At 38.3% G+C, this 25,194-nt stretch overlaps 1 protein-coding gene across 1 annotated transcript in view; it reads right to left on the bottom strand.

Moving 5' to 3' along the window:
* Positions 1 to 4,417: 4,417 nt before the first annotated feature.
* Positions 4,418 to 25,194, bottom strand: part of KL (klotho) — a 56,992-nt gene continuing 36,215 nt past the window's right edge. Inside the window, exons 2-5 of the mRNA XM_081128150.1 lie at positions 15,800 to 16,310; positions 14,833 to 15,101; positions 9,044 to 10,145; positions 4,418 to 5,665 (exon numbers count right to left, since the gene is read on the bottom strand). Coding sequence (XP_080984276.1) covers positions 5,331 to 5,665; positions 9,044 to 10,145; positions 14,833 to 15,101; positions 15,800 to 16,310 — 2,217 coding nt within the window. The 3' untranslated portion in view covers positions 4,418 to 5,330. The remainder of the gene's footprint in view (positions 5,666 to 9,043; positions 10,146 to 14,832; positions 15,102 to 15,799; positions 16,311 to 25,194) is intronic.

Below are 25,194 nucleotides of genomic sequence, written 5' to 3'. Positions count from 1 at the left end.
TTTGAATTACATAAAAATTTAGTTAATGGTCCTTCAAATATTTACCAACAAGTTAACAACTATACAAATTTCAGTGTTTTGTCTGTGTCATTAGATTGTTTCAAAAGAGCAGATGGTCCCACAAACTGATGTAAACACATCTTCTGCCAAATTAACTTCAGGATTCAATCGATCCAACATTTGTAAAATTTGGATTCAAGAAAATAATCTAATATTATTAAGTGACTGAGGGGATTGACTTTTTCAGTTTAGTTTTACCAAGGGAATTCTCTGGAGATGTATATTCAAAGTCACAAATAAAATAATTAAAGGGCTTCGAGTGAGTCATACTCACTGTAATAGTCCTTGGTTTTATTGTGACTGAGCTCTAAATATCTGGTTAACAAAAAATCACATGCATATTAAGAATAAGTAGAATTAGTCTAGAAAAAAATGTGTAAGATAGGCCTTTATTTATTGAATACTTACCATGTTCAACATTATGCTATGATAGACATTTCTCCTATTTCAAAGACAAGGAAATTGAGATTCAGTGACCTTTTGACCATAGGTCTTGCTGACTCTTTCCCCCTGTTTTTCTAACTTGATTAGTATGTGGAGTTGAATTTTTTTCTTCTTCTCTAACTTATTGGGTCAAAAGAGGGGGCTGCAGTATCAGTAACCAAGTCTTTTCTGGTGTGTAGCAATCATGCTGTGAAACAGGAATTCACCATATTTTAGCCATCCTTTCATGATCATTAGTGGCATTTACACCCTTTACTTAAGGTTCCCTATGGTTTTTCTTGACCCTTTTCTCCTTGATTTCAAACAATGAGTATTTACCACAAATGTACAAAACAAAAATATTCCAGGAAATGCACTGCAACAAACAAACTCCAACAATATTAAATGGATATAAAAATGGAAAAATGTAATGGGTCTGAGCAAAAAGCTACATGTTCTAGGAAATTGTAGGTATTTAGAGATGATGCAAAGGGATTCCTTCTAGATGATGAGTTCCCTTTTTATATTTTCATATAAAGAATGGAACCTGATAACAAGTCTTGCAAACAAAAAGGTTGACTAGTTGAGGGACAGTGTCAATAATGAAGAAAAAAAATTATAATCTCAGTGATTAAGCTAGAGGTGATGACTTAGGACAGCAGTTTTACTGACTCATCCTCTAAAAAGACTGGCTATTAAAGGTTTTACATTCAAGTGTATCATTCCTTCCTCTGAGTACATAGAATTGCAGTGTGTGGTGTCTAACGCATAGCAGTTTCTGATTCTTGACAATCAATCTCTATTAAAGCAATCTCTGGACAAAGGTAGTATCAGTGAGGTAATTCTGTTCATTAATTTATTCCATCACTCATTCCTACATCTATTCAATTAATCAGCATTTATTTAACAATATTTATTTAAAAACACTGGGCTAAGTAAAGAAATAAAACAAAAAGGGCATGGCCTCTTCTTTCCCCTCTAGAATCAAGGCCTTCTGTCAAGGCCAGTCCATATTACCCAAAGTAACATTTTCTTCCAAGGCAGAAATTTTTGAGCAGTGCTCTTCATATTAAATATTGAATTAAGATGCTATAGAACAATACAGTTGCTCTATTAATTTGGAAAGGGGCAATTTGATTTAGAGAAAAAAACTCAATTATAGACTATGTAAAAAGAAAAGCAATTTAATCTCACCACCTGAATTAATATTCAGAATTGCAAAATGCTTTTGTCCACATTGATGTCTTTAAAATATTTGTTTTTACCAATAGTTAAATTTAATTGAAAACTTACATGCTGACCATTTCTATGGATTATGGAGCTTAGAAGATTCTTGGAAAAAGTTTAGTCTGCTAAGTTGTCAAATATTTTGGATATATTAATTATGCTATGGAGTGACGTGGCAAAGCAAGGCTTTCCTTATAGGCCTGCACTGTCCACTGCAGTAGCCAATAAGCACATGTGCTATTGAGCACTCACAGTGTAGTTAATCCAAATTAAGCTCAAGATGTACTGTACTTGTAAAACACACACCATATTTCTAAGACTTAGTACCCAAAAAATTATGTAAAATTTTAATCCCCTTTATATTGATTGCCTGTTGAAATTATAATATTTTGTATGTGTAGGGGAAATACAATGTAGTTTAAAATTGGTTGCTTCTGTGCTTTTTTATTGTGTTAATGTGACTATTAGAAAATTTAAGTTATGTGGCTTATATCTCTGTTGGAAAGTGCTGTTATAATTAATACAAAAGAAAGCTTCTAAGGCATAAGTAGATTCTAATATTGTCTATGGAAGACAGAAAAAATGAAATGGAAAATATCCTTAATGAATCTGAAAACCAGTCTTTTGAAACAAAGGCAAAATGAACTGGGCCTAAGTGCAAGAGGCCCACCTGGGTTCAAGGGCAGGAACTGTGAATGTAGGGCAAATGCAAATATGGCAGAAAATAGCCTGAGAGTCCTCAGGGAACCACAGCATATCACTCAATGCCCCTGTAGAATTGGCCCCACAACTACTGAGAGATGTAGGAGTTCCAGGGGAATGGTCTCTATATTTAAATATATACACATATATATACATAAATATATGTATATGTTTATAAATATATATGAATATATGAGGTGGGCAAAAGTAGGTTTATAGTTGTTTTTAACTCAAAAGAATGTCACTCACAGCTGTACACCTACTTTTGCCCACCCCTGTATGTGGCATGGTGAAAAGTCCAGAATTCCTGAGAGTAGAGCATCAATGGAAGGAGTGTAGTGCTTAAGAAATGAGCATGCTCTGGACTGATCTGAGAAGCACCCTCTCTCCTTTCAAGATGGCCCTGAGCCATGGACCTCCCCCTAAGGCCTATGGGGACTCAATGTTAGCATGATGCTCTCACCATAAGTCAGTTGAATGATTTTGAAATGTCGTTTCTCCTCAGTACTTTGGCATCTGTTTTGTCACTTTCAGCTCTTCTCCTATTTTGCTTTCTCAGTGTCTGAAATTATCTCTCAGCTCAACCAGAGACTACCCTGGGGCACCCTTCGCAACCTACCTTGCAGTTTGCTCCCTCTTGCTGTCAGAACTTTTTCTTCACTGCTCCAATCATATTCTATGTGGTTTAGACAACTCAAAAAAAAATTTTTAAGAAGTTTATCTAGCAATCAGTCATACGGTTATGAAAGAAGGCAAAGTTGTAGGCCAATTTATTTTAATCCATTATCAAGGAACAAAATTACTTCTCTATACACTCAAAAAATTATTGTAGCAAGAAAATCATTTTAAAATAACATTCATTATTAACAGTAATTAACAATAAGAAACTGGGCCAACAAATAGGAATAGTTGAATAAGTTGTGATAATTTATGTAGTGGAATTACTCCATTAAAAATTGGATGCTTTTGAAGATAAATGACAAAGAAAATGCACAGAATAAAAATTAGTGAAGATACATAATAATTTACAATATGAGCTGACTCTAATTAAGTAAAATAAAATACATAGACTATGCTAATAGTGGCTACCTCAGGATGGTGAAATTACAAGTAATTTTTTTACATATAGTTTCTGTGTTTTAAAATTTTTTACAATGACTATATATTAATCTTATAATCATAAAAATAAATGCATAAAATAAACTATGATCTCTAGTTTCCAATTTTAATAAGTCCAGTTTTAAAAAGATTAACCCAAAGCTTATCTTTCAATGAAAACAATCATACCACCTCTAAAGATGATACATAATACAGTACAATATTTCGTATCCATTGTATTACTGTGTCAGCAAGATAAGTTATGCCTGATATGATGTTGGTTTATCTTGCCTGGCATGATGTTGGCTCATCTATAAAATAAACATTAAGATCAGCTACAACTCTGGTGTAATAGATTCCCCTGTCTGAAAATCAGCAAGATTTATTTAAAGGGCATTACAGGATAAGACTTAACCCTTTCTGGAAATCAGCAGTATGTTTTAGTGTAAAAATTCAGCCTGGCTGGGCGTGGCTCAGCGGTTGAGCTTCCGCTTAGGATCCAGCAGATCGAGGTTCAATTCCTGGTCAGGGCACATGCCCGGGTTTCGGGCTCCATCCCCCATCGGGGGCGTTGCAGGGGGCAGCCAATCAATGACTCTCTCTCATCATTGATATTTCTATCTCCCTCTCCTTTCCTCTCTCTGAAATCAATAAAAAATATATATATATTTTTTTAATTAAAAAAATTTTAAAGCAAGACTAGTTCAAAGCTAGTTCCACAGAAGTAGCAGCAAAAAAATAAACTGGACTTCAGGAATCACAAAAGCAAAGTTTCCAGTGTTATCAGACCAATGCTTTTGAATGTATTAAGAAAATTTAAAACTCAACTCAGAGAAATTATGGCACATTCGAAAGAGCAGAAAGTGAAGTCATTCTTCACAGGATGAGTTATTATTTTGTTCTTATTCTCTCAAGAAAGGTCACCTCATTCATTCCACGGTCTGTTCTAAAATGAAAGGGTTTATCATCAAATTAATCATAATGCTGTTCATAATGCATACTTTTTATTCCTTCCCTCCTCCTAGAGCTACTGCAGGATAATGTGATTCACAATCGGTTTATGCTTCCTGAAGAGCCCAACATCTCATGAGTCATGTTTATTTTTCTGCAAACATTCAATGAAAATCCCCTATGAGCAGACCCTCAACAAGGCCCAGTGACACAAAGCCTTCAAGGACTCAGGCTTTAAGCCTTGAAAGTCACATACAAATATAAAGTTCTGTAATTTGCCCTGCTAAGTATATCATTAACCAGATATATAAATTAACATTAACAGCATTTGACAGAAATGCTGCTTTTAAAAGGGCCCTTTGCCATCTCTCCTATATTCTATCATCTTCTTTTTCAAGGGAAACTTGGTTCGACAGAGACCATTAGGCATATCATGGCAGTTGGAAGATGGTTGCTTGGGACATAACTTTGTATTCTAACACTTGCAATTATTACTTTAAGTAAACATTATATTTAGGAATGGTCCCAGATAAAAATAGCCTAATCTTGTCATTAAATTTCTGTAAAAATGTTACAGAATGGTTGCCGTTTCTCATGCTTTTATTACACAATGTGTTGTAGGAATGATGGCCCTGTCTGTTTTTTTGATCACCCTCCAAAGAGAAACAAATCCAGGCACTATTCACATTATTCAAGATTTTACAATCACCTATGCTTATTTGAAAACCTCTGTCACATGCCACAGAAAGGTTTTGTAGGAATCAGGTATATGAAATCTATAGCTTCACAACACTGACAAGTGCAAATGGTTAACAGCTAACGTGTGTGCGTAATTATTTCAAAGTAAATGAATAGGAATAAGTTCAGGACTATTTGTAATTTCTCTTGCCTTTCTTATAGTAAAAAATAAGAGAAAGTGAAATAATAAAAGCAAAAAGTAGAAAAGCTATGAAAGCTAGTAAAGTCTTTCGGGTATGAAAAAAGCTGCACTCTGTGCACAGGGTGAATTCTTCTGGACAAAATCTCCTCAGGGTTTCAGGACCTGGGAAGCCATTGTTGTCAATAATTTTCCTGTAATGTTTCATGGATGGTTTGGGCTCAAACTGATTGGCAGCATAACGATAGAGGCCAAACTTCGGAGCTGTGCGATCATTAAATGAATACACAAAGTAGCCACAAAGGTTGATCCCATCCAATATGTAGGCTGGAGAAACAAAAGAACAGGAGAATAGTTATTAAAATATTTTGCACACAACACTTTACCTGTACATGGCCTTGGTGCATCAGGAAATATTTTTAATACCATTTAATAAAATTTCAGACTAAATTGTATTTAATCAGAAAACACTTCAGACTAAATTGTATTTAATTAGAAAAGACTGCTTTCATGGAAAGACAAATAGGCAAATATCAAGACAAACATTGAGCTACATTTAACACAGTAGGTTTTACATAATGAAACCTACTATGAGGTACTTGGGTTAATCTTCATATACTTGAAGCAGGTCAGACTGCTGTGAGGCCATCTGAGGATGGAGGACAAGACAGTCCATGCTTTCATAGGCCCAAAGTAGGTGGTAAGGATTTTGAGTCTGCCACTTTTAGCTAAACTCCTTTATCTCTGGGGAAAATACTCTTTGTAGAACTTTTTCAGGGTGGCAACAAATGGACACCACTTCTCTTTGAAGGTGACAGTGTGTGTATTTGAGAATTTCTAAGTGGTTATCATGCCTTCGGGTAACATAACCTTCAAGAGAGAGTTTTCATAGTGTGGTGAAAGCCCAGGGTGGGGGATGGGTTCAGGGTAGAAGGGGTCAATGGGGGGTAAAAAGGGGACATCTGTAATACTTTAGACAATTATATATATATATATATATATATATATTTTTTTTTTTTTTTGCGGGTTTCTGTGATCTTTTTTTTTAAATTTATCTTTATTGTTTAAAGTATTACAGGTGTCCCATTTCCACCCCCCCCATTGACCCCCTCCACTTCACTCCCACCCCCTCCCCAGGCCCCTACCCAGTTATTGACTGTGTCCATGGGCTATGCATACATGCATATAACTTCCTTGGTTAAGCTCTTCCCACCCTCTACCCCCCTTCCCTCTTCCCTCTGAAATATGATCGTCTGTTACATGCGTCAATGTCTCTGGATCTATTTAGTTCATCAGATTCTCTTGTTCATTAGCTTCTTGTTAAAGAAGACCCTTCAACATTTCCTGTAGTGCTGGTTTGGTGGTGGTGAACTCCTTTAGCTTTTCCTTGTCTGAGAAGCTCTTTATCTGCCCTTCAATTCTAAATAATAGCTTTGCTGGGTAGAGTAACCTTGGTAGTAGTTCCATCTTTTTCATCACTTTGAATATTTCTTGCCACTCCCTTCTTGCCTGCAAGGTTTCTGTTGAGAAATCAGCTGACAGTCGTATGAGTGCTCCCTTGTAGGTAACTAATTGCTTTTCTCTTGCTGCTTTTAAGATTCTCTCTTTGCCTTTAACCTTTGGCATTTTAATTATGATGTGTCTTGTTGTGGGCCTCTTTGGGTTCCTCTTGTTTGGGATCCTCTGTGCTTCCTGGACTTGTAAGTCTATTTCTTTCCCTAGGTAGGGGAAGTTTTCTGTCATTTTTTCAAATAGGTTTTCAATTTCTTGCTCTCTTTCTTCTCCTTCTGGTACCCCAATAATACAAATGTTGGGCCTCTTGAAGTTGTCCCAGAGGCTCCTTATGCTATCTTCATATTTCTGGATTCTTTCTTCTTTTTGCTCTTCTGGTTGGGTGTTTTTTGTTTCTTCATGTTCCAAATTGCTGATTTGATTCTCAGAGTCCTCTACTGTTGATTCCCTGTAAATTATTCTTCATTTCAGTTCATGTAGCCTTCATTTCAAATTGGTACTTTATTATGCCATCGATCTTCTCAATTATTTTCATCATACTCTTACTAATATCCTTGAGCATCCTTATAACCATTATTCTGAACTCTGTATCTGTTAGCTTGCTTGGATCTATTTCATTTAGTTCCTTTTCTAGAGATTTCTTCTGTTCTTTCCTTTGTGATATGATTCTTTGCTTCCGCATTTTGGCTGCTTCCTGGTGTTTGTTTCTATGCATTAGGTAAAGCTGCTATGTCTCCTGGAATTTGTAGAGTGGCTTCATGTAGTAGGTGTCCTATAGGGTCCAGTGGTTCAGCCTCCCCAGTCACCTGAGCTGGGCCTTCTAGGTGCTCCCCTGTGTGGGCTGTGTGCACTGTCTTGTTGTACTTGAGCCTTGGTTGCTGTTGGTGTCCCTGGGAGGAACTGACTCCCAGGCCAATTGGCTGTGAGGACCAGCTGCACTACAGCTGAAGAGCTGCTGTGCTGGAGACACCCCTATGGAGCAGAATTTATTTCAGTGGAGCTTTGGTGTTCACCAAGTGCTCCCCTTGAGTGTGTCACTTGTGGATGTGGTAGGGTTGTAATCCAGCATGGTCGAGTCTGACCACCAGGTGCACTGTCTCTGGGGCCTCCGGGAGGTGCAAAGTCATCCTCTGCCTGTGCCTTTACCAGGGCCACCCAGCAAGAGCTACACAGCAAACCATAGTTGGCTGCTATTTGTGCTGGGCTTGGAGGTGTCCAGGAGAGGCCAAGCTATGAGGCAATGTAGGCTGCCACTAGTGCCAGGCCTGGGGCCACTTATCAAGCCGTATGGGGCATGCTGTTGCTTGTTTGAGAGATTTTAGGAAAGTCCTAAGCATGAGGCTCAAGAGGACTCTTGCATAAAAAAGCCAGTGGAAACGGCCTGATTGAGCTTGCAGGTGGGGAGGGGCGGGGTCTCCAGGAATCACAGGGACAGGGCCAAAGGTGTGAGTCAGGTGCTGGAGATTCAAATACGGCACCTGCCTGCCGGCTCTGTGTGGGGAGGGCTCACCAAAGGATCAATGGCCTCTGCCATCTCTTCTGCCTGGGAGAAAGCTGCCCTCCACCTCTCATCCCAATTTCAGGCAGGTTAGTTCCTCCCCAAGTGCCTCAGGTTCTTTTCAAGCTGCTGCCCAGCGCTGGAGCCCAGAGGGAGCACTTACGAGTGAGTCCGTGTGTGGGCCCTTTAAAAGGAAAGCCTGGGACTCCTGCAGCCTCCATGACCCTCAGTGACAGTCCCCACTTGTTTCACAACCTGGAGTTGTGGGGACTTCTCTTCCCGGCCCTGGGGCCCTGGGCTGGGGGCCTGCTGTGGGGCTGGGACCCCTCACTCCTCTGGGAAACCCCCACAGCTGAGATTCCCTCCCGGGTTTAACCCACATCGCTGAGTGTGGGCCCGTGGGCCCATCTCCAGGCTCCAGCCCTGATCCGCCCGCGTCCCCGCCCCTCCTATCCGTCTCTGTTCTGCTTCAGTTCCCTGGTTGTAGGGCTTCTGTTCAGCCATATTTCAGGAGGTTCTGAGTGATGGTGGTTCTGTATTTTAGTTGTAATTTTGATGTGGTTGCGGGAGGCGGTGGGTGCAGCTGCAGCTGCTACCTACACCGCCATCTTGTTTCCTCAATAATGATATGTTTTTAAAAAAACATTTTTATTTTTTTAAAAAAGCGAAAAAAGAGAGTTTTCAGAAGGCCTTACCTTTCAGAGCTTCATTTACATAATTCTGCATATAATGCACCCTCAGCTTATCTTGGCCTGCTTGCAGATCGTCATCAATGCCGTTGGAGATTATATACATAGGGAGGTCTCCATACTTCAACTTTAGCCAGCTCAGGACTTTTCGTAAGCCCCAGGGCACTACTGCTACCTGACTGGGGGAGTTGATCCATGTGATGTCCGTCATTTCTTGTACTTCCAGGTAGTCATTATATTTTATTGGATCTTCTTTTTCCCAGTCTACAAGGATGGTGGTGTAATGGCTTAAAGCCAAAAAGTCAAAGGAACCCCGTATAAGCTTTTTTTCATCTTCAGTGAAATAAGGTAGAAGGAAATTGTTTCTTTGGTTCAGCCAGTCCCTCATCACACGTGGATAATCCCCAGAGCCAAAAATGGGCTCAGCCAGCCAGCCAATGTCAAATTCCAAAACTCTTTCTGCCACTTCTTTGTCCCTTGGGGAGAAAGGGCAGGCTGGTTCTATCCAGTCAGCCTGCAAGGCTATGGATATTTTTCCTTTCTGAGAGTGCCTAAACATATCATCATACACATGCCAAGCCAGGGCGTGGGCCTTCAGCAGGTTGTGCCCTGCACTGTAGGTCATGTTCCTTGTGTAGGGCTCGCTCATCGTGATCCAAAACTTGACATGGGAGCCGAGATCTTTAAAGCACAGCTTGGCATAATCTGCAAACGCCAGGGCCGTGTGGGGATTCTCCCAGGCGCCCTGCTTGGCCAGGGGCTCCGGCAGGCCTTGGTGTGGAGCCTCAGGTCGCCACAGGGCCACCACAGGGGTTATGTTGGCATGCAGGAGTTCACTGGCAATGCAGCGATAGTAGTGCAGGACTGTGCGGTTCACCTGGGACTGGTCACCCAGAGGGAGGATCAGGGCCCAGTCGAGGGAGAAGTGGAAATGCGTCACGTGCATTTCCTGGAGTAGGGCGATCTGGGGCAGGATGGCAGCGAAGTCCACACAATAGGGTTTCCTCTTCTTGGTCACAAGGCCATCCACCTTAATGAGCCCCTTACTGTGGTGGATGTCCCACAAGTAAACGTTCGGGTCGGTAAACTGAGACAGAGTGGTGTCAACCTAGAAGAAGCAGAGGGAGCATAAGTCTATGACTTCACCAGGACAGGCCTGGAAAAGTAGTTCAGTGCTGTTCTTTCCATGAAACTAGCTAGCAAGATAAGCAAAAACAATAACCTTTCTGGCTTAAAATTGAAACGATTTTTCATAAATAGTGAGTTCCTGAAGAAAACTCCCCATTTTCTTTTATGCACATTTGTTTTATCCATAGTACTCTTTGTTACTTTAATGTTTTTTAAAAATCTGAATGTTTTTCCATACTTCAGATAACAAACATTAGTAGTGATTCTCACATATCTCTGGTCTTTGTTAAGCATGCAGAGTATTTTTGGACATTTTTCTTTTAATATAATACTACTGAGATTAGACTAATCTTTTTAATGGAAAAGGTAAAGCTTAAAAACTGAGTGAGAGTAAAAAAAATAAAATGACATTTAAAATTAAATTGTACTTCTTAAAATCACATTCTACACTGAGATTTGCTCTCAGAAAAGGAGGTGCTAAATAAGCATAACCTTTTATTAGCTTTGGGGCTGATGACAGATTTTTAACAAATTCAATCTGACTGATGGTAGAAAGTGATAAAGAATGTGGACATAAGGATGGATGTGGTCATCCATCCATAATGGTTTAAAATTTTTTCCTAATTGTTTTTCTGTGACAATCATGATAATATGGTTCTCAACATCTGACATCAAATTCTCCATACTGAAAACAAGTATTCAGGACAGTGCACAAATTGTAAACTCATAATGACAAAATCCTCCCTCCAGGTGTAAACCATGAAGGGAATGCAAACTGAAAGTGCACCCCAGACACACTGCCTCTGCCTGTTTTTTCCTGAGAAATAGTCTCCTTAGAGAAGGTTACTTGGTTTGACCCCTGCATAAAAGCAGGGTGTCAGACGAACTCCAATTTTGAATCACTAGTAGACATTTCCTTGCAGTTTTGGGGGCCTATTGCAAATGGGCTGTTGTTTCTCTGAAGGGGTCGGTGCTGTGTTAGTGAAGGAAAGTAATAAAAACCAGTGTATCAGAGGGAACTTGCTTTTTCCGGACGATTGTCCCTTGTAGATCACCCATGAATGCATTTCCCCTAGTGCTGTGGGAATGCTGTCAGAAATATTTTTCCACTGTGATGTACCCACAAATCATGTTTCCTTGGCTTTGCAAGAGAAAATATTTGCATGCTCTTTTGAAGTAAAAGTGTGCATAGTTTGAAGGAATTTTTCGATTATTTTTATAGAACTCTGAGTTGACTAAATTTGTATCTTTTCTACTATAAATTGTTCCATAACACCAGCTTTTATTCAGTCCATTTGAAAACAAATATGAGAGACTAAAGTATAAGTCTTGGGGGTGGGGATCTATTCCTTAAAAATACAGAACATTTAGAAATAATATAATTTAGGCAAAATTTTATCTAACCTCCATTAATTAGTTTACTTATTTCTTAATGAAAAATGAGATAAAGATGAATCAGAAGAAATGGGTATACAGTATGCATTGCATATGTTATGGAAGAAACTTTCTCCTAGCATGACCACTGCTAAAGAAGCCGTATGTTCCCAATGTGTAGCAAGTTCCATACCTGATTCAGTATGAGAATTAGTAGTTGTGGAAAAATACAATGAACTGGAAAATTCAGTCCAAATAACACGACAATCCATGCAAATAAGCCTAAGGTCAGACTTCAGACAAGTTGTGTGATTAATGGGATATAATTTTAAAGTTTTTCAAGTAAAATGCATGCCTCGTTTATATTAGGATTTTGAAATGCTAGACAGCAGGAAAAAGATAAATTTCAGTGGTTTAAAAGTCACTTCTCAGGACTTTAATATAATGTATTAAAAGGATAGAGCACTACTTATAAATTAAAACATACACCCACATTCCTAAGAACTGCCCTAACAAAAAACTTATTTTTACTTTGTCAATTAGGAAGCTAGCTTGGGAAGGGCACTACCAAAATAATACATAGTTCACAGTGAAAAGCAGAAAAAATAAAATAACAATTGCAGCTTTTTCCCACTAAAGAGCTTCAGGAGAAGTTCAAGTCCACAGTGAGGTTGAGAGTGATTTAATTTTGTGTTTGTCTGGTTCTGCATAGGAGAGCACTGGGGGGCTCTGCTAGGTGGAGGAGTAGGGGCCCTGATCTGATGATGTAAAAGGGAATGCCTCCTGAGAGGAAAGGTCTAGGGCTGATGAGTGGCTGGCATTAGATCAAATTCTAAATCAAATGCCTCTAGGAGTAGAAAACGGGGTTCTCTCCCCATCTCCCTTCCTCCTCACTGACATATTTGTTGCATCTGACCAGAGCTTCTAGTAAATGGGATATATTCTTAAGACTTTCTCACTCCTTACCAGTCTGCCAGGCAAACAGGGCCCTTGTGCGGGGAATGAGCAGAATGAAAGGACTCCCTCCAATGTCTCCTCCCTCACATTGTCTGCATAGCGATGCTGGTGGAGACATCTCTTCACAAAGGACTGAACTGGGAATTACTTGCCCAAGCTCAGGCTACCATCAGAGATCTCAGAGGAGCATGAGCCCTCAAGGACAAGGGGTGCATGGCCCAGCAGGGAGTGAGGCATGATAGGAGATTGAGTCTACCTTCCACCCTTGTCCCTTTCCCTTGTTCCTTCTCCCTCATTTGCTCCTTCAAATCTCACTTGAACCCCACAATTTATCCCCTTTGCAGGAGGAAAGTTAGAATAGGTAGGTTGCAAATAGCAGTGGGCTGAGGGAGGAGGCTGGAAAATCTCCCACTGAGTGGGTGGAGCTGAGAGGATTTGCTGTTGCCTCAGATATCCTTGCTAACAGGTAAGGAAGGGATTTACCTCTGAGACTGCCCCTAAAACTAACTGGAGGTCTGAAAAAGACATAGGAGTAATACAAACAAATAAAAAAATATTAAGTATAGTGTTGGTATATTTTCTTATAAATAAAAGATTGCAATTTGATATTTACAAGAAAAGAGCAACCCATTTCAACTAGGACTTCCCTCAGATCCAAACATTCTTCCAAATACTTTTGAACTGAAGGGTAACAGAACATGCCACCCCAAAATATGCCCCTTTGGTGTACTGATTATTTTGAGCTGCAGGCACTTGAAAAACATCAAATGCAGGGAGAGACTTCCTCAGCACTACCTTTATCTGCCTGAAGACAGATCCTCCAACAGGAACTGAGTGTCATAAATCCCCTCCCCTGAGTTTCATCAACCAGGGAAGATTGACTCTTGTCACAGAAGAGGAGACTAGAAATCAATAACACACCCAAACTTTGTCACAAACTCTCACAGTTCCCATCTATTCTTATGTGGGCCCAGTTACGTTTTCTAAAAATAATTTACTCTCCCTTAAGAGATCTATATCCCCACTCCCATTTCCCTATTAATATGGTATTTAAGCTTGAATTCTAAGCCACCCCTGCAGTTATTCATTTTTCTCTGAGTATCTCCCATATATATATATATATGTATGTATGTATGTATATATGTATATATGTATAGTATATATCTATATAACATATAGATATATACTATATATAGTATATATCTATATAACATATAGATATATACTATATATATGAGGTTAATATATAATGTTAATAAACTTCTGTTTGTTCTTCTCATGTTAATCTGTCTTTTATTATAGGAGTCTCAGGTAAGAACTCAGAAGAGTAGAGAAAAAGTTATTTTTCCTCCCTTACAGAACCAATGAATTGCTCAAAGCACTCAGCATGCAAAATCCCATTGCTTATCTGTGGATACTGAACTTTGTCTGTTTTCAGACTCTGCTCTGCAGCACCCCACTACCACCTGCTCACTTACCATCATGCTTTCTTCATTCTGTTATGTTATTTGTGTATCCATCATTTTCTCTCAAGACTCCTTTCACAGCAGGGGTCATATCTTACTCATCTCACTGTACATTCCCCTCAAAGAAGCACCCCAGCAACTAGCACAGGGCTGTGTACATGCTAAACATCCAACATGTGCTTACTATTTGATCAAACTCTAGAAAACAAATTTCTTTAAAATTAAAGAAAATTAAAGTTTAAAAATATTAAGTAATTAAATTAAAATATTTTATTTTTAAATTTTTAAAAAATATGTAAATTAAAATATTTAAAAATTAAATTTAAAATAATACTGAGAACTAACTACCTAGTAGGTACTTAATAAATATTGGTTGACCATTTTGAAGAACTTCCTTACCATCTCATTGACTACTGCTCAAGATGATTTCGAGCAAGGGTTTTCATTCTCTACTTATTTCAGCAAGATTTGGGGGGTCCAAAGTTCTGTTTCAGAAGGGCTCTTCCTGCTTGGGTCTCAGCAGCTCCACTGAGATCTCAGGCAATTTGGAGTTCTGTGTTACATCCTATTTATGGAAGAACTCAACTGCTTTACAAAGGTTTGAAAATCGCTGTGTTAAAAGATATTTTATTTTATCAGATCTTAAATATTTATATATGTTTTATTTGTTCCCCTTTGAGGGCTGATTTAAAGTCAAGGTGAAGCTAGGGAGATTTTTTGAGAGAAGGATGCAGCGTTCCAAAAAATGACCATAAGGAACAGTGTTTGGTCCGAAGAACGGACAATGTGCCATGACAACCTAATAAGGAAGCTCTACTTACTAGTGACAGGGCTTGGTGAGACTGCTGATTGGTTTTTCAGCTGACTTACTTGAATGTAGTTGTCAACAATTCCCCAAGCAAAGTCACAGGGAAATGTCCCTTCTAGGGGTTGATTTTCAGGTAAAGGAGGGAAGCCATTTTTCTCTATCAGCTGTTGGTAGAACAAGGCTGAAGACTTCGGCAACAGCTTCTTATCCCGGCTCAGAAAGTCAATGTAGAAGAGTCCACGCCTGATGCTGTAGCCTCTGTGCCACTCAAAGCCGTCTATGAGGGACCACGCTGTGTACCCGATGATGTCCACCCCATCCAGCCTGATGGCTGTATATGGAAGAGAGGACAAGAGATTTGAGGGCTTTACTACTTAAGGAAATAAATTATATAATGTGCTTATTGTTTGGTAAACCAATGACCTACAAAAGGATCCAATCAAACCTAGATAACTCTATATATAAATGTCTTCACAAATAGGCTTATCTTCAGTAAGTTTTTATTTGGATTTCCGTTATTTCCAGTGGATGCTCTTTGGGCCTGGGAAGATGTTCCCCTTTTTATCCTAGGCACCTAATATTGTGCCAGATGAGATAAACGAAGAAAGTCTTTAAAAGCATGAACTATTTACTATTTTCTCCAGAAAATGTTGATATTCTTTTTTTCTTTAAAAAATGTTTCATTCAGTACAAGCAATAAGAACCCAAATACATTTTAGGAGAGCTAGATACCCTGGGATTTACTTAATCCTTAATGTAATCTAAAAATCTAGAGTAGTAACTCTGAAAGTCAAGTGACTTCACACATTATAACCCAGTTTCTCATTTACAAAATGGGTTTAAAAATTATTTAAGTTCCTTAAGGCCCAAAATGAGAAAAGTGTTACATAAATGCATTCTTATTATTGCCAAAATGAATTTCTACATTAATTAAAAACTATAAATTTACATAATTTATTATAGATCATCTTAAAGATTGTTTTACCAGTGGATTTTGGCAAGAAATTAGAATTTTATCCCCAATCCTACCTTTTAAGGTTTCCATTATAAATTTTTTGAGGTAATACATATACTTGGCATCATCTCTCTTGGTGGTCCCTGAGACAAACCAGCCATTTTCCACAATAAATATTTGGGGGTGGTTATATTCAAGGTTAATCCAAGAAAGCAGTTGCCTCAGGCTGGGAGATTCTAATTGGCGGAACTTCATGTGAGGGTCCAATAGTTGAAAACTCAAGGTTGGTCCAAAGGAAAGAGCAAAAAAGTCAGCTGTTCCTTTGATGAACTTTTTCTCAGGTTCAGTAAAAGCAGGCAGAAGAGATGAAAGATTATTCTTCATGCTCTCAGGATAGTCACCATCAATAAATATGGGTTTGGCAAACCAACCTAGAACAAAGTCAAGAGATTTCTGACATTCTTTGATGCTGTGGTCTGTCATTCTTCGTGGATTGATCCAGTGGGAACTTAGGGCAATGGACACCTGGCCTCCCTGAGTTGGACGGAAAGAAGTATTGTAGAGATGCCAGATTTTGGCATGAGCCTAAAAAGGAAAACAAAAACAAAAGAACCTGGTAAAATTGTTTATGATTGTGAGGAGAAATATAATACATATTTGAATTTCCAACCCTAGTTGTATCTGTTTTTCATCAAACCTAACCTAATGACTCATCCCACAATGTAAAAGTCACCTGGAATCAATAAATTATTTCAGAGGTAGGTCAGCCTACAGTGAGCTGCTACCCTGACTGGAATTATTTCCATTGTTTTTCAGCAGCCAGTTGAAAAATGAGAATTTCTGGTGTTGAATGTGTAGTTATTATTCATACTTTGAAAAACTAATGAAATAAGAATCTGTTATTATATCTTACTGCTTAATTGACTTTGGATTATGTACTTTTTAATTAATAGACTTCATTAAAAGAACAAATCCCAAACCTGTGATTGCACCAGGAATTTCTAAATAGGATTATATATTTTTTTTCCTAAGAGACTGGGGGTTTTCAAGTTGACTCAAGTTGTTGGCATCAATTTAATATTTTGTATTCATCTCTCAGAGCTAAATTCTAACACATATTCTCACAATCTTTGTTCTTCTCTAAGAAGAATCAGTGCAGTGAATTAAAGGGTTAACTCCAATATCTAACCTTAGCTGACCCTCCAGAACTCTGGAACAGTACTGACTTCCCTCTGGCCCCAGTATTCAAGAGACAAGCAAAGCAAAAAAACCACTGAAGTACAGCTTTGAAGAGATCCAATGTCTGTAGTTAGTCAGCACTCAGCTTGGAGTTTCCTACAGCAATGAAATGGGCTTTGCTTCCATAAACCCAACTTTATATTACCATAAAATCTTACTGGTTTCTGATATCTTATTTTCATTTGTGTCCTTTTTATTTATAAAGAATAGTAGGATGATAGGATTTTTCCTACCTTACTTGAATTATGTTTTTCTTTACTTTTGAATTCCTCAATTTACTCTATTTTGCTAAAAATACAAGTGCTGTTTATCAGACTTTTACTCCCTTAATATATTGTCTTTAAAATTTTATTCTAACTCTGTTTGACCCAAATTCTCCAAAATGGTTCATGCCAGTTTTCATTCCACTCCCTGAGCCTAAAGAAGCTCTTTGAGTCAGGATGCCTAATATCCTCTTCATTTTTTTCTGAATAACCTTCTTGTGATTATTTGATTGTGGGTGTCCAAGAATGGCCTCATTACGATTCTTATGAGTTCAGCCCAACATTTCAATGGAATAAAATAGTTTATGTTGAACTTTCAATATTTGGTTTCTTAGTAAATATCTATGTTTCATTTCACTGAATGTATTTTTTCTGTGTGTGTGTGACCTGGAGCAGCTAAGAAGGAAATGAAGAATAAAATGTTGATCTACACATTAGTGACATTTGTCCATGTGATTCAAAACCTGGGGCTTAATTGTGCTATACTGCTGGCTTTGTGATGCCCCCCACTCTTCTCTATCTTCCTCTCTTTTGACACCCTTTCTCTCCCACTTGACAAGAAATCTCGAACTGACATTTAACAGTTAAACAGAAAAGAAAGGGAGTTCATGCCAGTACTCAGGGCATCAGACCAGGGGACTTTACTAATTTGGCCCAAATGGAGGCCTAAGACAGTCATGCCTTAAATCTAACATACTTACCTCTACAGCACAAGCACTGTAATGGGTAGGGGGGTCAAGCAAGAGTGAGAGCAACCCAAGAACTTCCTAATATGAGCAGGTAGCTGAAGTCACAGTCATACCATAGAATTGTTTACAATCATGGACTACTCATCTAACCATAACTACTTTGACATGGCTCAGACGGGGCTTGGGCAAGAAAACAAAAGACTTGGGCTATATAGAAGTACACATATGGTATTCAATGTCAGATAAAATTCCTGCTCTGTCGCATTTAGTTGTGTGCCTTTTACCACATTACTTAACTTAGGCAGGTAAGACTAACTTTCCTGTCTCTCTCATAGGGTTATTATGAGGATTAAATGAGATGATTTAAGTAAAACACATAAAACAAAGTTTGCATATGGTAGGGTCTCCATGTTCAATTATTCCTTCTATCCCTAAGGGATGAGCCGACCAAAAAGGAAGATGCAGCTAAGGAAATACCCCCTGCTAAGGAAGGCAGCTCATAGCAATCATGTGATGTAGTGATTTGACCTGGGGTCTGGATTAGAAGAGACAGGTTTGGATCCCAGTCCTCTATCCATTACCAGTGTGAGCCTTAGTTATTTCTCTATACAAATGGGAAAAGCATCTATTCTCCTTTAGGGACATTGTGAGAATTAAATGATGTGATGCAAGTAAAAACTTATACAAGTTGTTTATTATTTAGAGAAGTATAAATTTGTAACATGGGAAGGTATGATGGTTAATTTATGTGTCAGCTTGACTGGGCTAAGGGACCCCCAGACAGCTGGTGAAACATTTGTTGAGAATTTGGCTAAGCACTCCATGGTACTGCTGCCTCAGAACCCCTTTTGTTTAATCATTTTAAGCCAACAGGAAACTTAAACTGACACTGGCCTCTCATGGAAGCACATACCCTAGAGGGTGGCCTGCGGAGTCATAAGCAATTGTGATTTGCAGTCTTCCCTGCCTCCCACTGCCTGTATGTCTTATGCACTCCTTAGATAAAACTTGGTAGGGCTTACCAAAACTATCTTTTGGTTTGAATTGACCAATTTAGCCTTGGCCCAAGAACCCCAAAGCACTCCACCCACAGACCCTAATGAAGGCATGTGTCCCAAGTCCCTTCCCCACCCTACCCCCCATGTGTATGTGTATGTGTATGTGTGTGTTCTGCCTTGACATCCCTGTATGGCCCCTTGAGGCATGCCATGTACTTTCTCCAGAACCTGTAACAAACTTCTTCATTTCAGCTTCTCTTGTGTTCTGTTGTTAAACAGAGGCTCAATATGCAGCACCCTGTGCTCCATTTAACAAATGTTAATTTAACAAAACCATGGCAACATCATTCTGGGTATGTCTGTGAGGATATTTCTGGACAAGATTAGCTTTTGATCTGGTAGATAAGTGAAGAAGATCACCCTCACCCATGCTGGTGGGCATCATCCAGTTGAGGCCCGAACAGAACAAAAAAGCGAAGGAAGAATGAACTTGTTCTCTGATTGAACTAAGACATCCATCTTCTGCTGTTTTGGATTTTGGCTCCTTTGGTCTTAGGCCTCCAGGTATGGACTGAAACTACACCACCAGTTTTCCTGAACCTCCAACTTGCAGACAGCACATCATGGTACTACTCAGCCTCCATACACATGAGCCAACTCCTAGTAATAAATCTCTTTCTATATATCTATATTTTCCTATTGGTCTGTTTCTCTAGTGAACCCTAACTAATACAGAAAGCATCTTAGGTATCATTTAGCCTAACCACTAGCCCCATTTCAAACTCCCCACTGGATCTGTTATTTGACTGCTCTCTACGGCAGCCCAAATTGCAGGTCATTCCATCTATGGCATCTTCAGGAAGTCCCCTTACCCCCAACTCCTATCCCACTTGCTGAGCTGTATTGCCTTCCTCTGGGCACCCTCCAAGTCTTAGGCAAACTTTTCTTACATCACTTGTTGCAAAATGATATGCCTCCTCAACCCGAGCTGAGATCCCTAGGGAGTTCCCTCATTCCCTCCCGTGTACAGGAGGCCCTAGTGTCTGTTAAACTTAACCAAACCCTGCTCCTCACCTCCTCATGAGTTCATTTCATTTTCAGATGGTAGATTTTAATAATCAAATACTATGAGGCAAGGTGTAAGAAGGTCACTATTTGGGATACTACAACAAGTAAGGATGATTAATTGAGGAAGGTTATGTATGATTTTGCATAGTTTTCTAATTATTCTTGGCATAGAAACCTTATAATCTTGTTATTTTAAGATTGAGATATAATATTTGAGGCAGGCTCAGGGAAATAAGAGTATGAGCAAGAATGTTTATCTAATTACTATTTATAATAGCAAAATATTGAAACCAATTGAAATGTCCAATATTCAAATACATTTGTACCATCGTATGCATGTTTTACTACATTGTAGCATAACTGAAGAAATATAAGAAATACTACTCTTCATATATTATAAATAATACAGAATGTATACTAACATGTAAAATATGTTCCTAAAATATTAACTGAACAAAAAAGCAGGTTACAAAGCAATATGTAGAGTTTTAATAGCATTTTTCACTTAAGAAAAATATGTACATAAAGATTCAGAAGAATTTAAAACTTGTAGCAGGATTATGACTTGTATAATTCTCTTCATCTTGCTTATTTATTTTTCATTTCCTAATATACATATGTCTTGCTTTAGAAGTAAGAAAAAACTTAAAATTCAAAACAGGCAAATAGAAGTTGAATAGCAGGCCATGCATAATTGTCCATGATGGTTATTTGAAAGCCATGATACAATAAAACCCTGCCTAACTGTTCTTTAACCTGCCCTACAGTTTCTGCCTCAATCTTAACTCTTAGGCACATTGAACCCCATGTGAAGTTCTGATATCTCCTAGGCTAACATGCTTTTATAGGTTCAGCTCTCTACCTACTCCCAGGTTTTCTATCCTTATCCTCTTCGAAACTCAGCTCATACATCACCATCTCCAGAAAGTCTTCCCTGACATCATCTCTCTGCCTACCCTTAAATGTCTACTCCATGGGTCTCCAATCTGGCCTTTATCAAAGACCTTAACCATATCATGTTATATTTATTTAAGTGTCTAGATTGTAAGTGTTTTGAATGCATTGACTAGGTCTTTTATCTCTCTATTCTCAGATTCTAGCAAAGTGATACTTACTAATACTCTGGGGCAGGGTAAGTATTCAATAAAGAGATATGGAAGAATGAAGGCTGGCATTAAGAACCAGATCAAAAAATATGAGATGGAAGCAAATATTTTTCTGAGCCAGAGCAGGAAAACGCTGGTTGTATTTTATTTCTGAGATCTTAAAAGGGAATTTTCCCTTTGGGATAGCATGGAGGGACCTAGAGAGTACTATGCTAAGTGAAATAAGCCAGTCTAAGACAAGTATCACATGATCTCCCTCATATGTGGAATCTAATGAACAAAATTAACTGATAAACAAAATAGATACAGAGACATAGAAGCATGAGACAGACTGAGGGATCTCAGAGGGAAGGTGGGGTAGGGGAGTGGGGGAGAGAGATTAATCAAAGAACTTAGATGCATATATGCATAACCTATGGACACAGACAATAGTGTGGAGAAGGCCTGGGGCGGGGGTGGAAGAGAGGCTGGATGCCGAGTAGAGGAGATCAAGGGGGGGGGGGGGAAGGGGACATTTGTAATACTTTCAACAATAAAAATAAATTTTTTAAAAATGGGAACTTTCAGGCAGACATCATTAAAAAAATAAATTACAAAGAACCTGGCATGGTAAAACTCTAATAATAATACTGTGTTGCCTCAAAATGCACTAATGATACATTTTGTTGTGTAAAACACTCCGGTATATGATATTCTCCTCATTTCCTTCCCAGTCTTGATGTAGAATTTTGAAATATAGAGTATGAAAAATCTAGAAAAAATGGATCTCATATTTCTTTACAATCAGCTAGTATTGCCAAATTTTGGAGGACAAGTAAAATACCCTGAATTTCGTAGTACATTTTTCTTCTGACTAAATTGTAAGCCCCTTGTCGTTTATCTATTTGTACCCCTACTAGTATCCAACACAAAGTTTCACACAGATAAGGTATTTAAAAATAGTGAGTTAAGGGAAACATAAGAGGTGAGCTCTGTGTCCATTCCAGCTTTCTGCCTTAGCTCATGTTCCAGACCTGGGTGAGGGAAATGCAGCCAAAGCAATACATAGCAGTATGGCTGAGCTGAGAAGGCAGAAGTCAGAGGCAGAGCTGCTGAAGCAGGTCAACAACTTGAAGAGAAGAAAGCTGTGAAAAGGAAGGGCCCAGGACTCTGCATGGGGATTTCCTGAGGGTCCTTGGCTAAGTACACACAAGCTGAGACTCTATGAGGATTAGTGATGGGCGGCTGCTACAGGTCTGAGAGCTGAATATCAAAAGTTGTGCATGGCTGGGGAACATTGCCATTTAGGATACCCACAGTAGAGAAACGTGGCTGAGCCCTTCAGCTATTCAGCTGAAACCCACAAAGGTCATACCTGAGGAATAAGGCCAAAAGTGAAATAGACCAGCTTAAGCAAAGACTAAATTCAAGCCTGGCGTGTTTGAAAATATCCTTTGGTAATTTAACTGTCTGGCAGAACAAAATACTGTACCCTTTAAAGGAATGCAATATAAACCAAACTCCCTATCATGTGTCATTTATATTGTCCACTGCATAATAAAAAATTACTAGACATTGAAAAAGAAGGAAAATGAAAATCTTAATTAAAAAAAGTATTCAAAAGAAACAGGAATCAAAGCCAAGGTGACCTAGAAGGATTTTTAAAAAGCTTTTAGAAATATGTCTAAGGATTGCAAGGAAAAGATAGATATAAAAAGTGAATAAATGGGGAATCACAACTGAGAAATGGAAACAAAAAAACATATAAAAATTACAGAATCGAAAAGTAAAATTTTATTGAATGGGTCTAACAATATTAACTCTATATATACTATATGATAAAGGTAAATAATGTAATCTCTAAGAAAATAACAAAATATATTAAACATTATATCTAAAAAGCCAGCAGAATAATAAAAATGAAATACTAAAGAATATTTGATTCACTGAAAAGTATGCATAAAGAAACAAAAACTGATAGGACAAATAGAACACAAAGAACAAGAAGATAAACATAAACCCAATCATATCAATAATCCCTCAAGTAAAAATGTACTAAATACTCCAAGTAAAAGACAAATACTATCAAACTGTATTTTGAAACAGTGTACAAGAAATACACTTTAAACATAAAGTCTCAGCTAGATTGAAAGAAAAAGATGGAAAGTGATATATTAGGCACATAGTAAATATAACAAATCTGGCAAAGGTATATTAACAACAAAATAGACTTCAAGACAAGAAGTGTTACCAGAGGTAAAGGTGGATATTTCTTAATGATAAAAGAGTCCATTCATCAAGAAGACATAATTTTAAATGTAATGATATCAGAGCTTTAAAATACATAAAGCAAAAACCCACAGAATTTTTTAAAAGTAGACAGGTTTACAATATGTTGAAGGATTTTTAGTAATTTACTGAAAAAATAGCAAAAAGTTAGTAAGTATATAAATTGTCTAAACAATACTATAAACCGAATTGACCCAATTGACATTTAGGTCAACACTACCCTAAACAATGCTTTCAAGTTGTACATGATATGTTTATGAATATAAACCACATCCTGGAACATAAAATATGTTTCAAGAGATTGAATCAGTAATCAAAAACCTCCCAACTAAGAAAAATTGAAGGCAAGTGGCCTTAATGGTAAGTTACACCAAACATTTAAAGAAGAATTAGCACCAATCCTTCCCACAGAAAGCTACAGGCCAATATCCCTTATTAAATAGATATGAAAAACCTCAACAAAATATTAGCAAAACAATTTCAGCAGCATATTATAAGTATTATATACCTTAATCAAGTAGGATTTATCCCAGGAATGCAAGGATAATTCAACATATGAAAATCAGTGAATATAATACCTCTTTGTAAAGACAAAACTTCTATTTTTTTCCTGTTATAAAGAAAAACAGTTCTTCTCTACTATGTGTTTCTTCCCAGTGAGTCTCCTTCACTGCTCACACAAAACACTTCACTTCTGACATTTCAGGTCAACAAATGTGTGCAGGTTTTCCCCACACCTAACAATTCTCTGTGACAACATCTGGCCGTCCTGCAATTTAACTCAATTCTTACACCATCTATCCACAGATAGCATCATATCCCACAGGTTAAGGGCTCAGTCCCATAAGACCATCTCCCTTACACACACTCTTAAGACAGCAGTCACAAACCCAATTATTACCTGTGCTTCTGACCAACTGATTATACAGCAGAAGTTTCCTTGACCCCCTCAGGTTCACTTAATTTACTAGAGTGGCTCACACAACTAAGGAAAACACTTGCTTACATTTACTAGTTTATTAAAAGATATGATAAAGATACAGATGAATAGACAGATGAAGAGATACACAAAGTGAGCTTTTGAGCACAGGATCTTCTATCCCCATGGAGCTGGGGTGTATCACCCTTCCAGTGTGAATGTGTTCACCAGCCCGGAAACTCCAAACCCCTCGCTTTGGAATTTTATAGAGACTTCCTCATGTAGGCATAATCAACTATTAACTTCATTCCAAGCCCTTCTCTCTCTGGAGGATTGTGGGGGATGGACAGGGGATGGAGCTGAAAATTCTAAGCTTCTAATTATGGCCTGGTTTTTTGTGACCCACCCCCATCCAGGAATCATCCAGGGGCCTACCCAGAGTTGCTTCACTAGAAAAAAAGGTGCTTGTAGTGTTCCTATAGCTTAAGTATTTACAATGGCTTTAGGAGCCCCATGTGAGGAATGGGGCTAAAGATAAATATTAGAGCAAGAGATGCTCTTAGTGTTTTTATCACTTAGGTGAATTACAAGGATTTTAAGATCTCTGTGCCCAGAACTGGATGAGAGACGTATATGTAGTTTATATCATCACACAATTGCATTACTAGAATGAAGGGAGAGAAACCCCACATGATCATTGCAATTAATTCAGAAAAGGCATTTGAAGGAATCCAAAAGTCTTTCATGACAAAAATTCTTTAAAAAACTAGGAGTAGAAGGGAGCTTTCTTATTGTGATAATGGGCATTTTGGGGAAAACCTCAGTTAACATCTTACTCAGTGGTGAAAGACTGAAAGCTTTCCTCCCAAGACAAGGATCAAGACAGAGATGTCTGCTTTCACCATTGTCCTCAGCACAC

Source organism: Miniopterus schreibersii (assembly GCF_964146895.1).
Source record: "Miniopterus schreibersii genome assembly, chromosome: 2".
In the NCBI taxonomy this organism is placed as follows: domain Eukaryota; kingdom Metazoa; phylum Chordata; class Mammalia; order Chiroptera; family Miniopteridae; genus Miniopterus; species Miniopterus schreibersii.
Note: the sequence above shows the minus strand (reverse complement) of the source record. Positions and strands in the feature narration are given on the sequence as shown.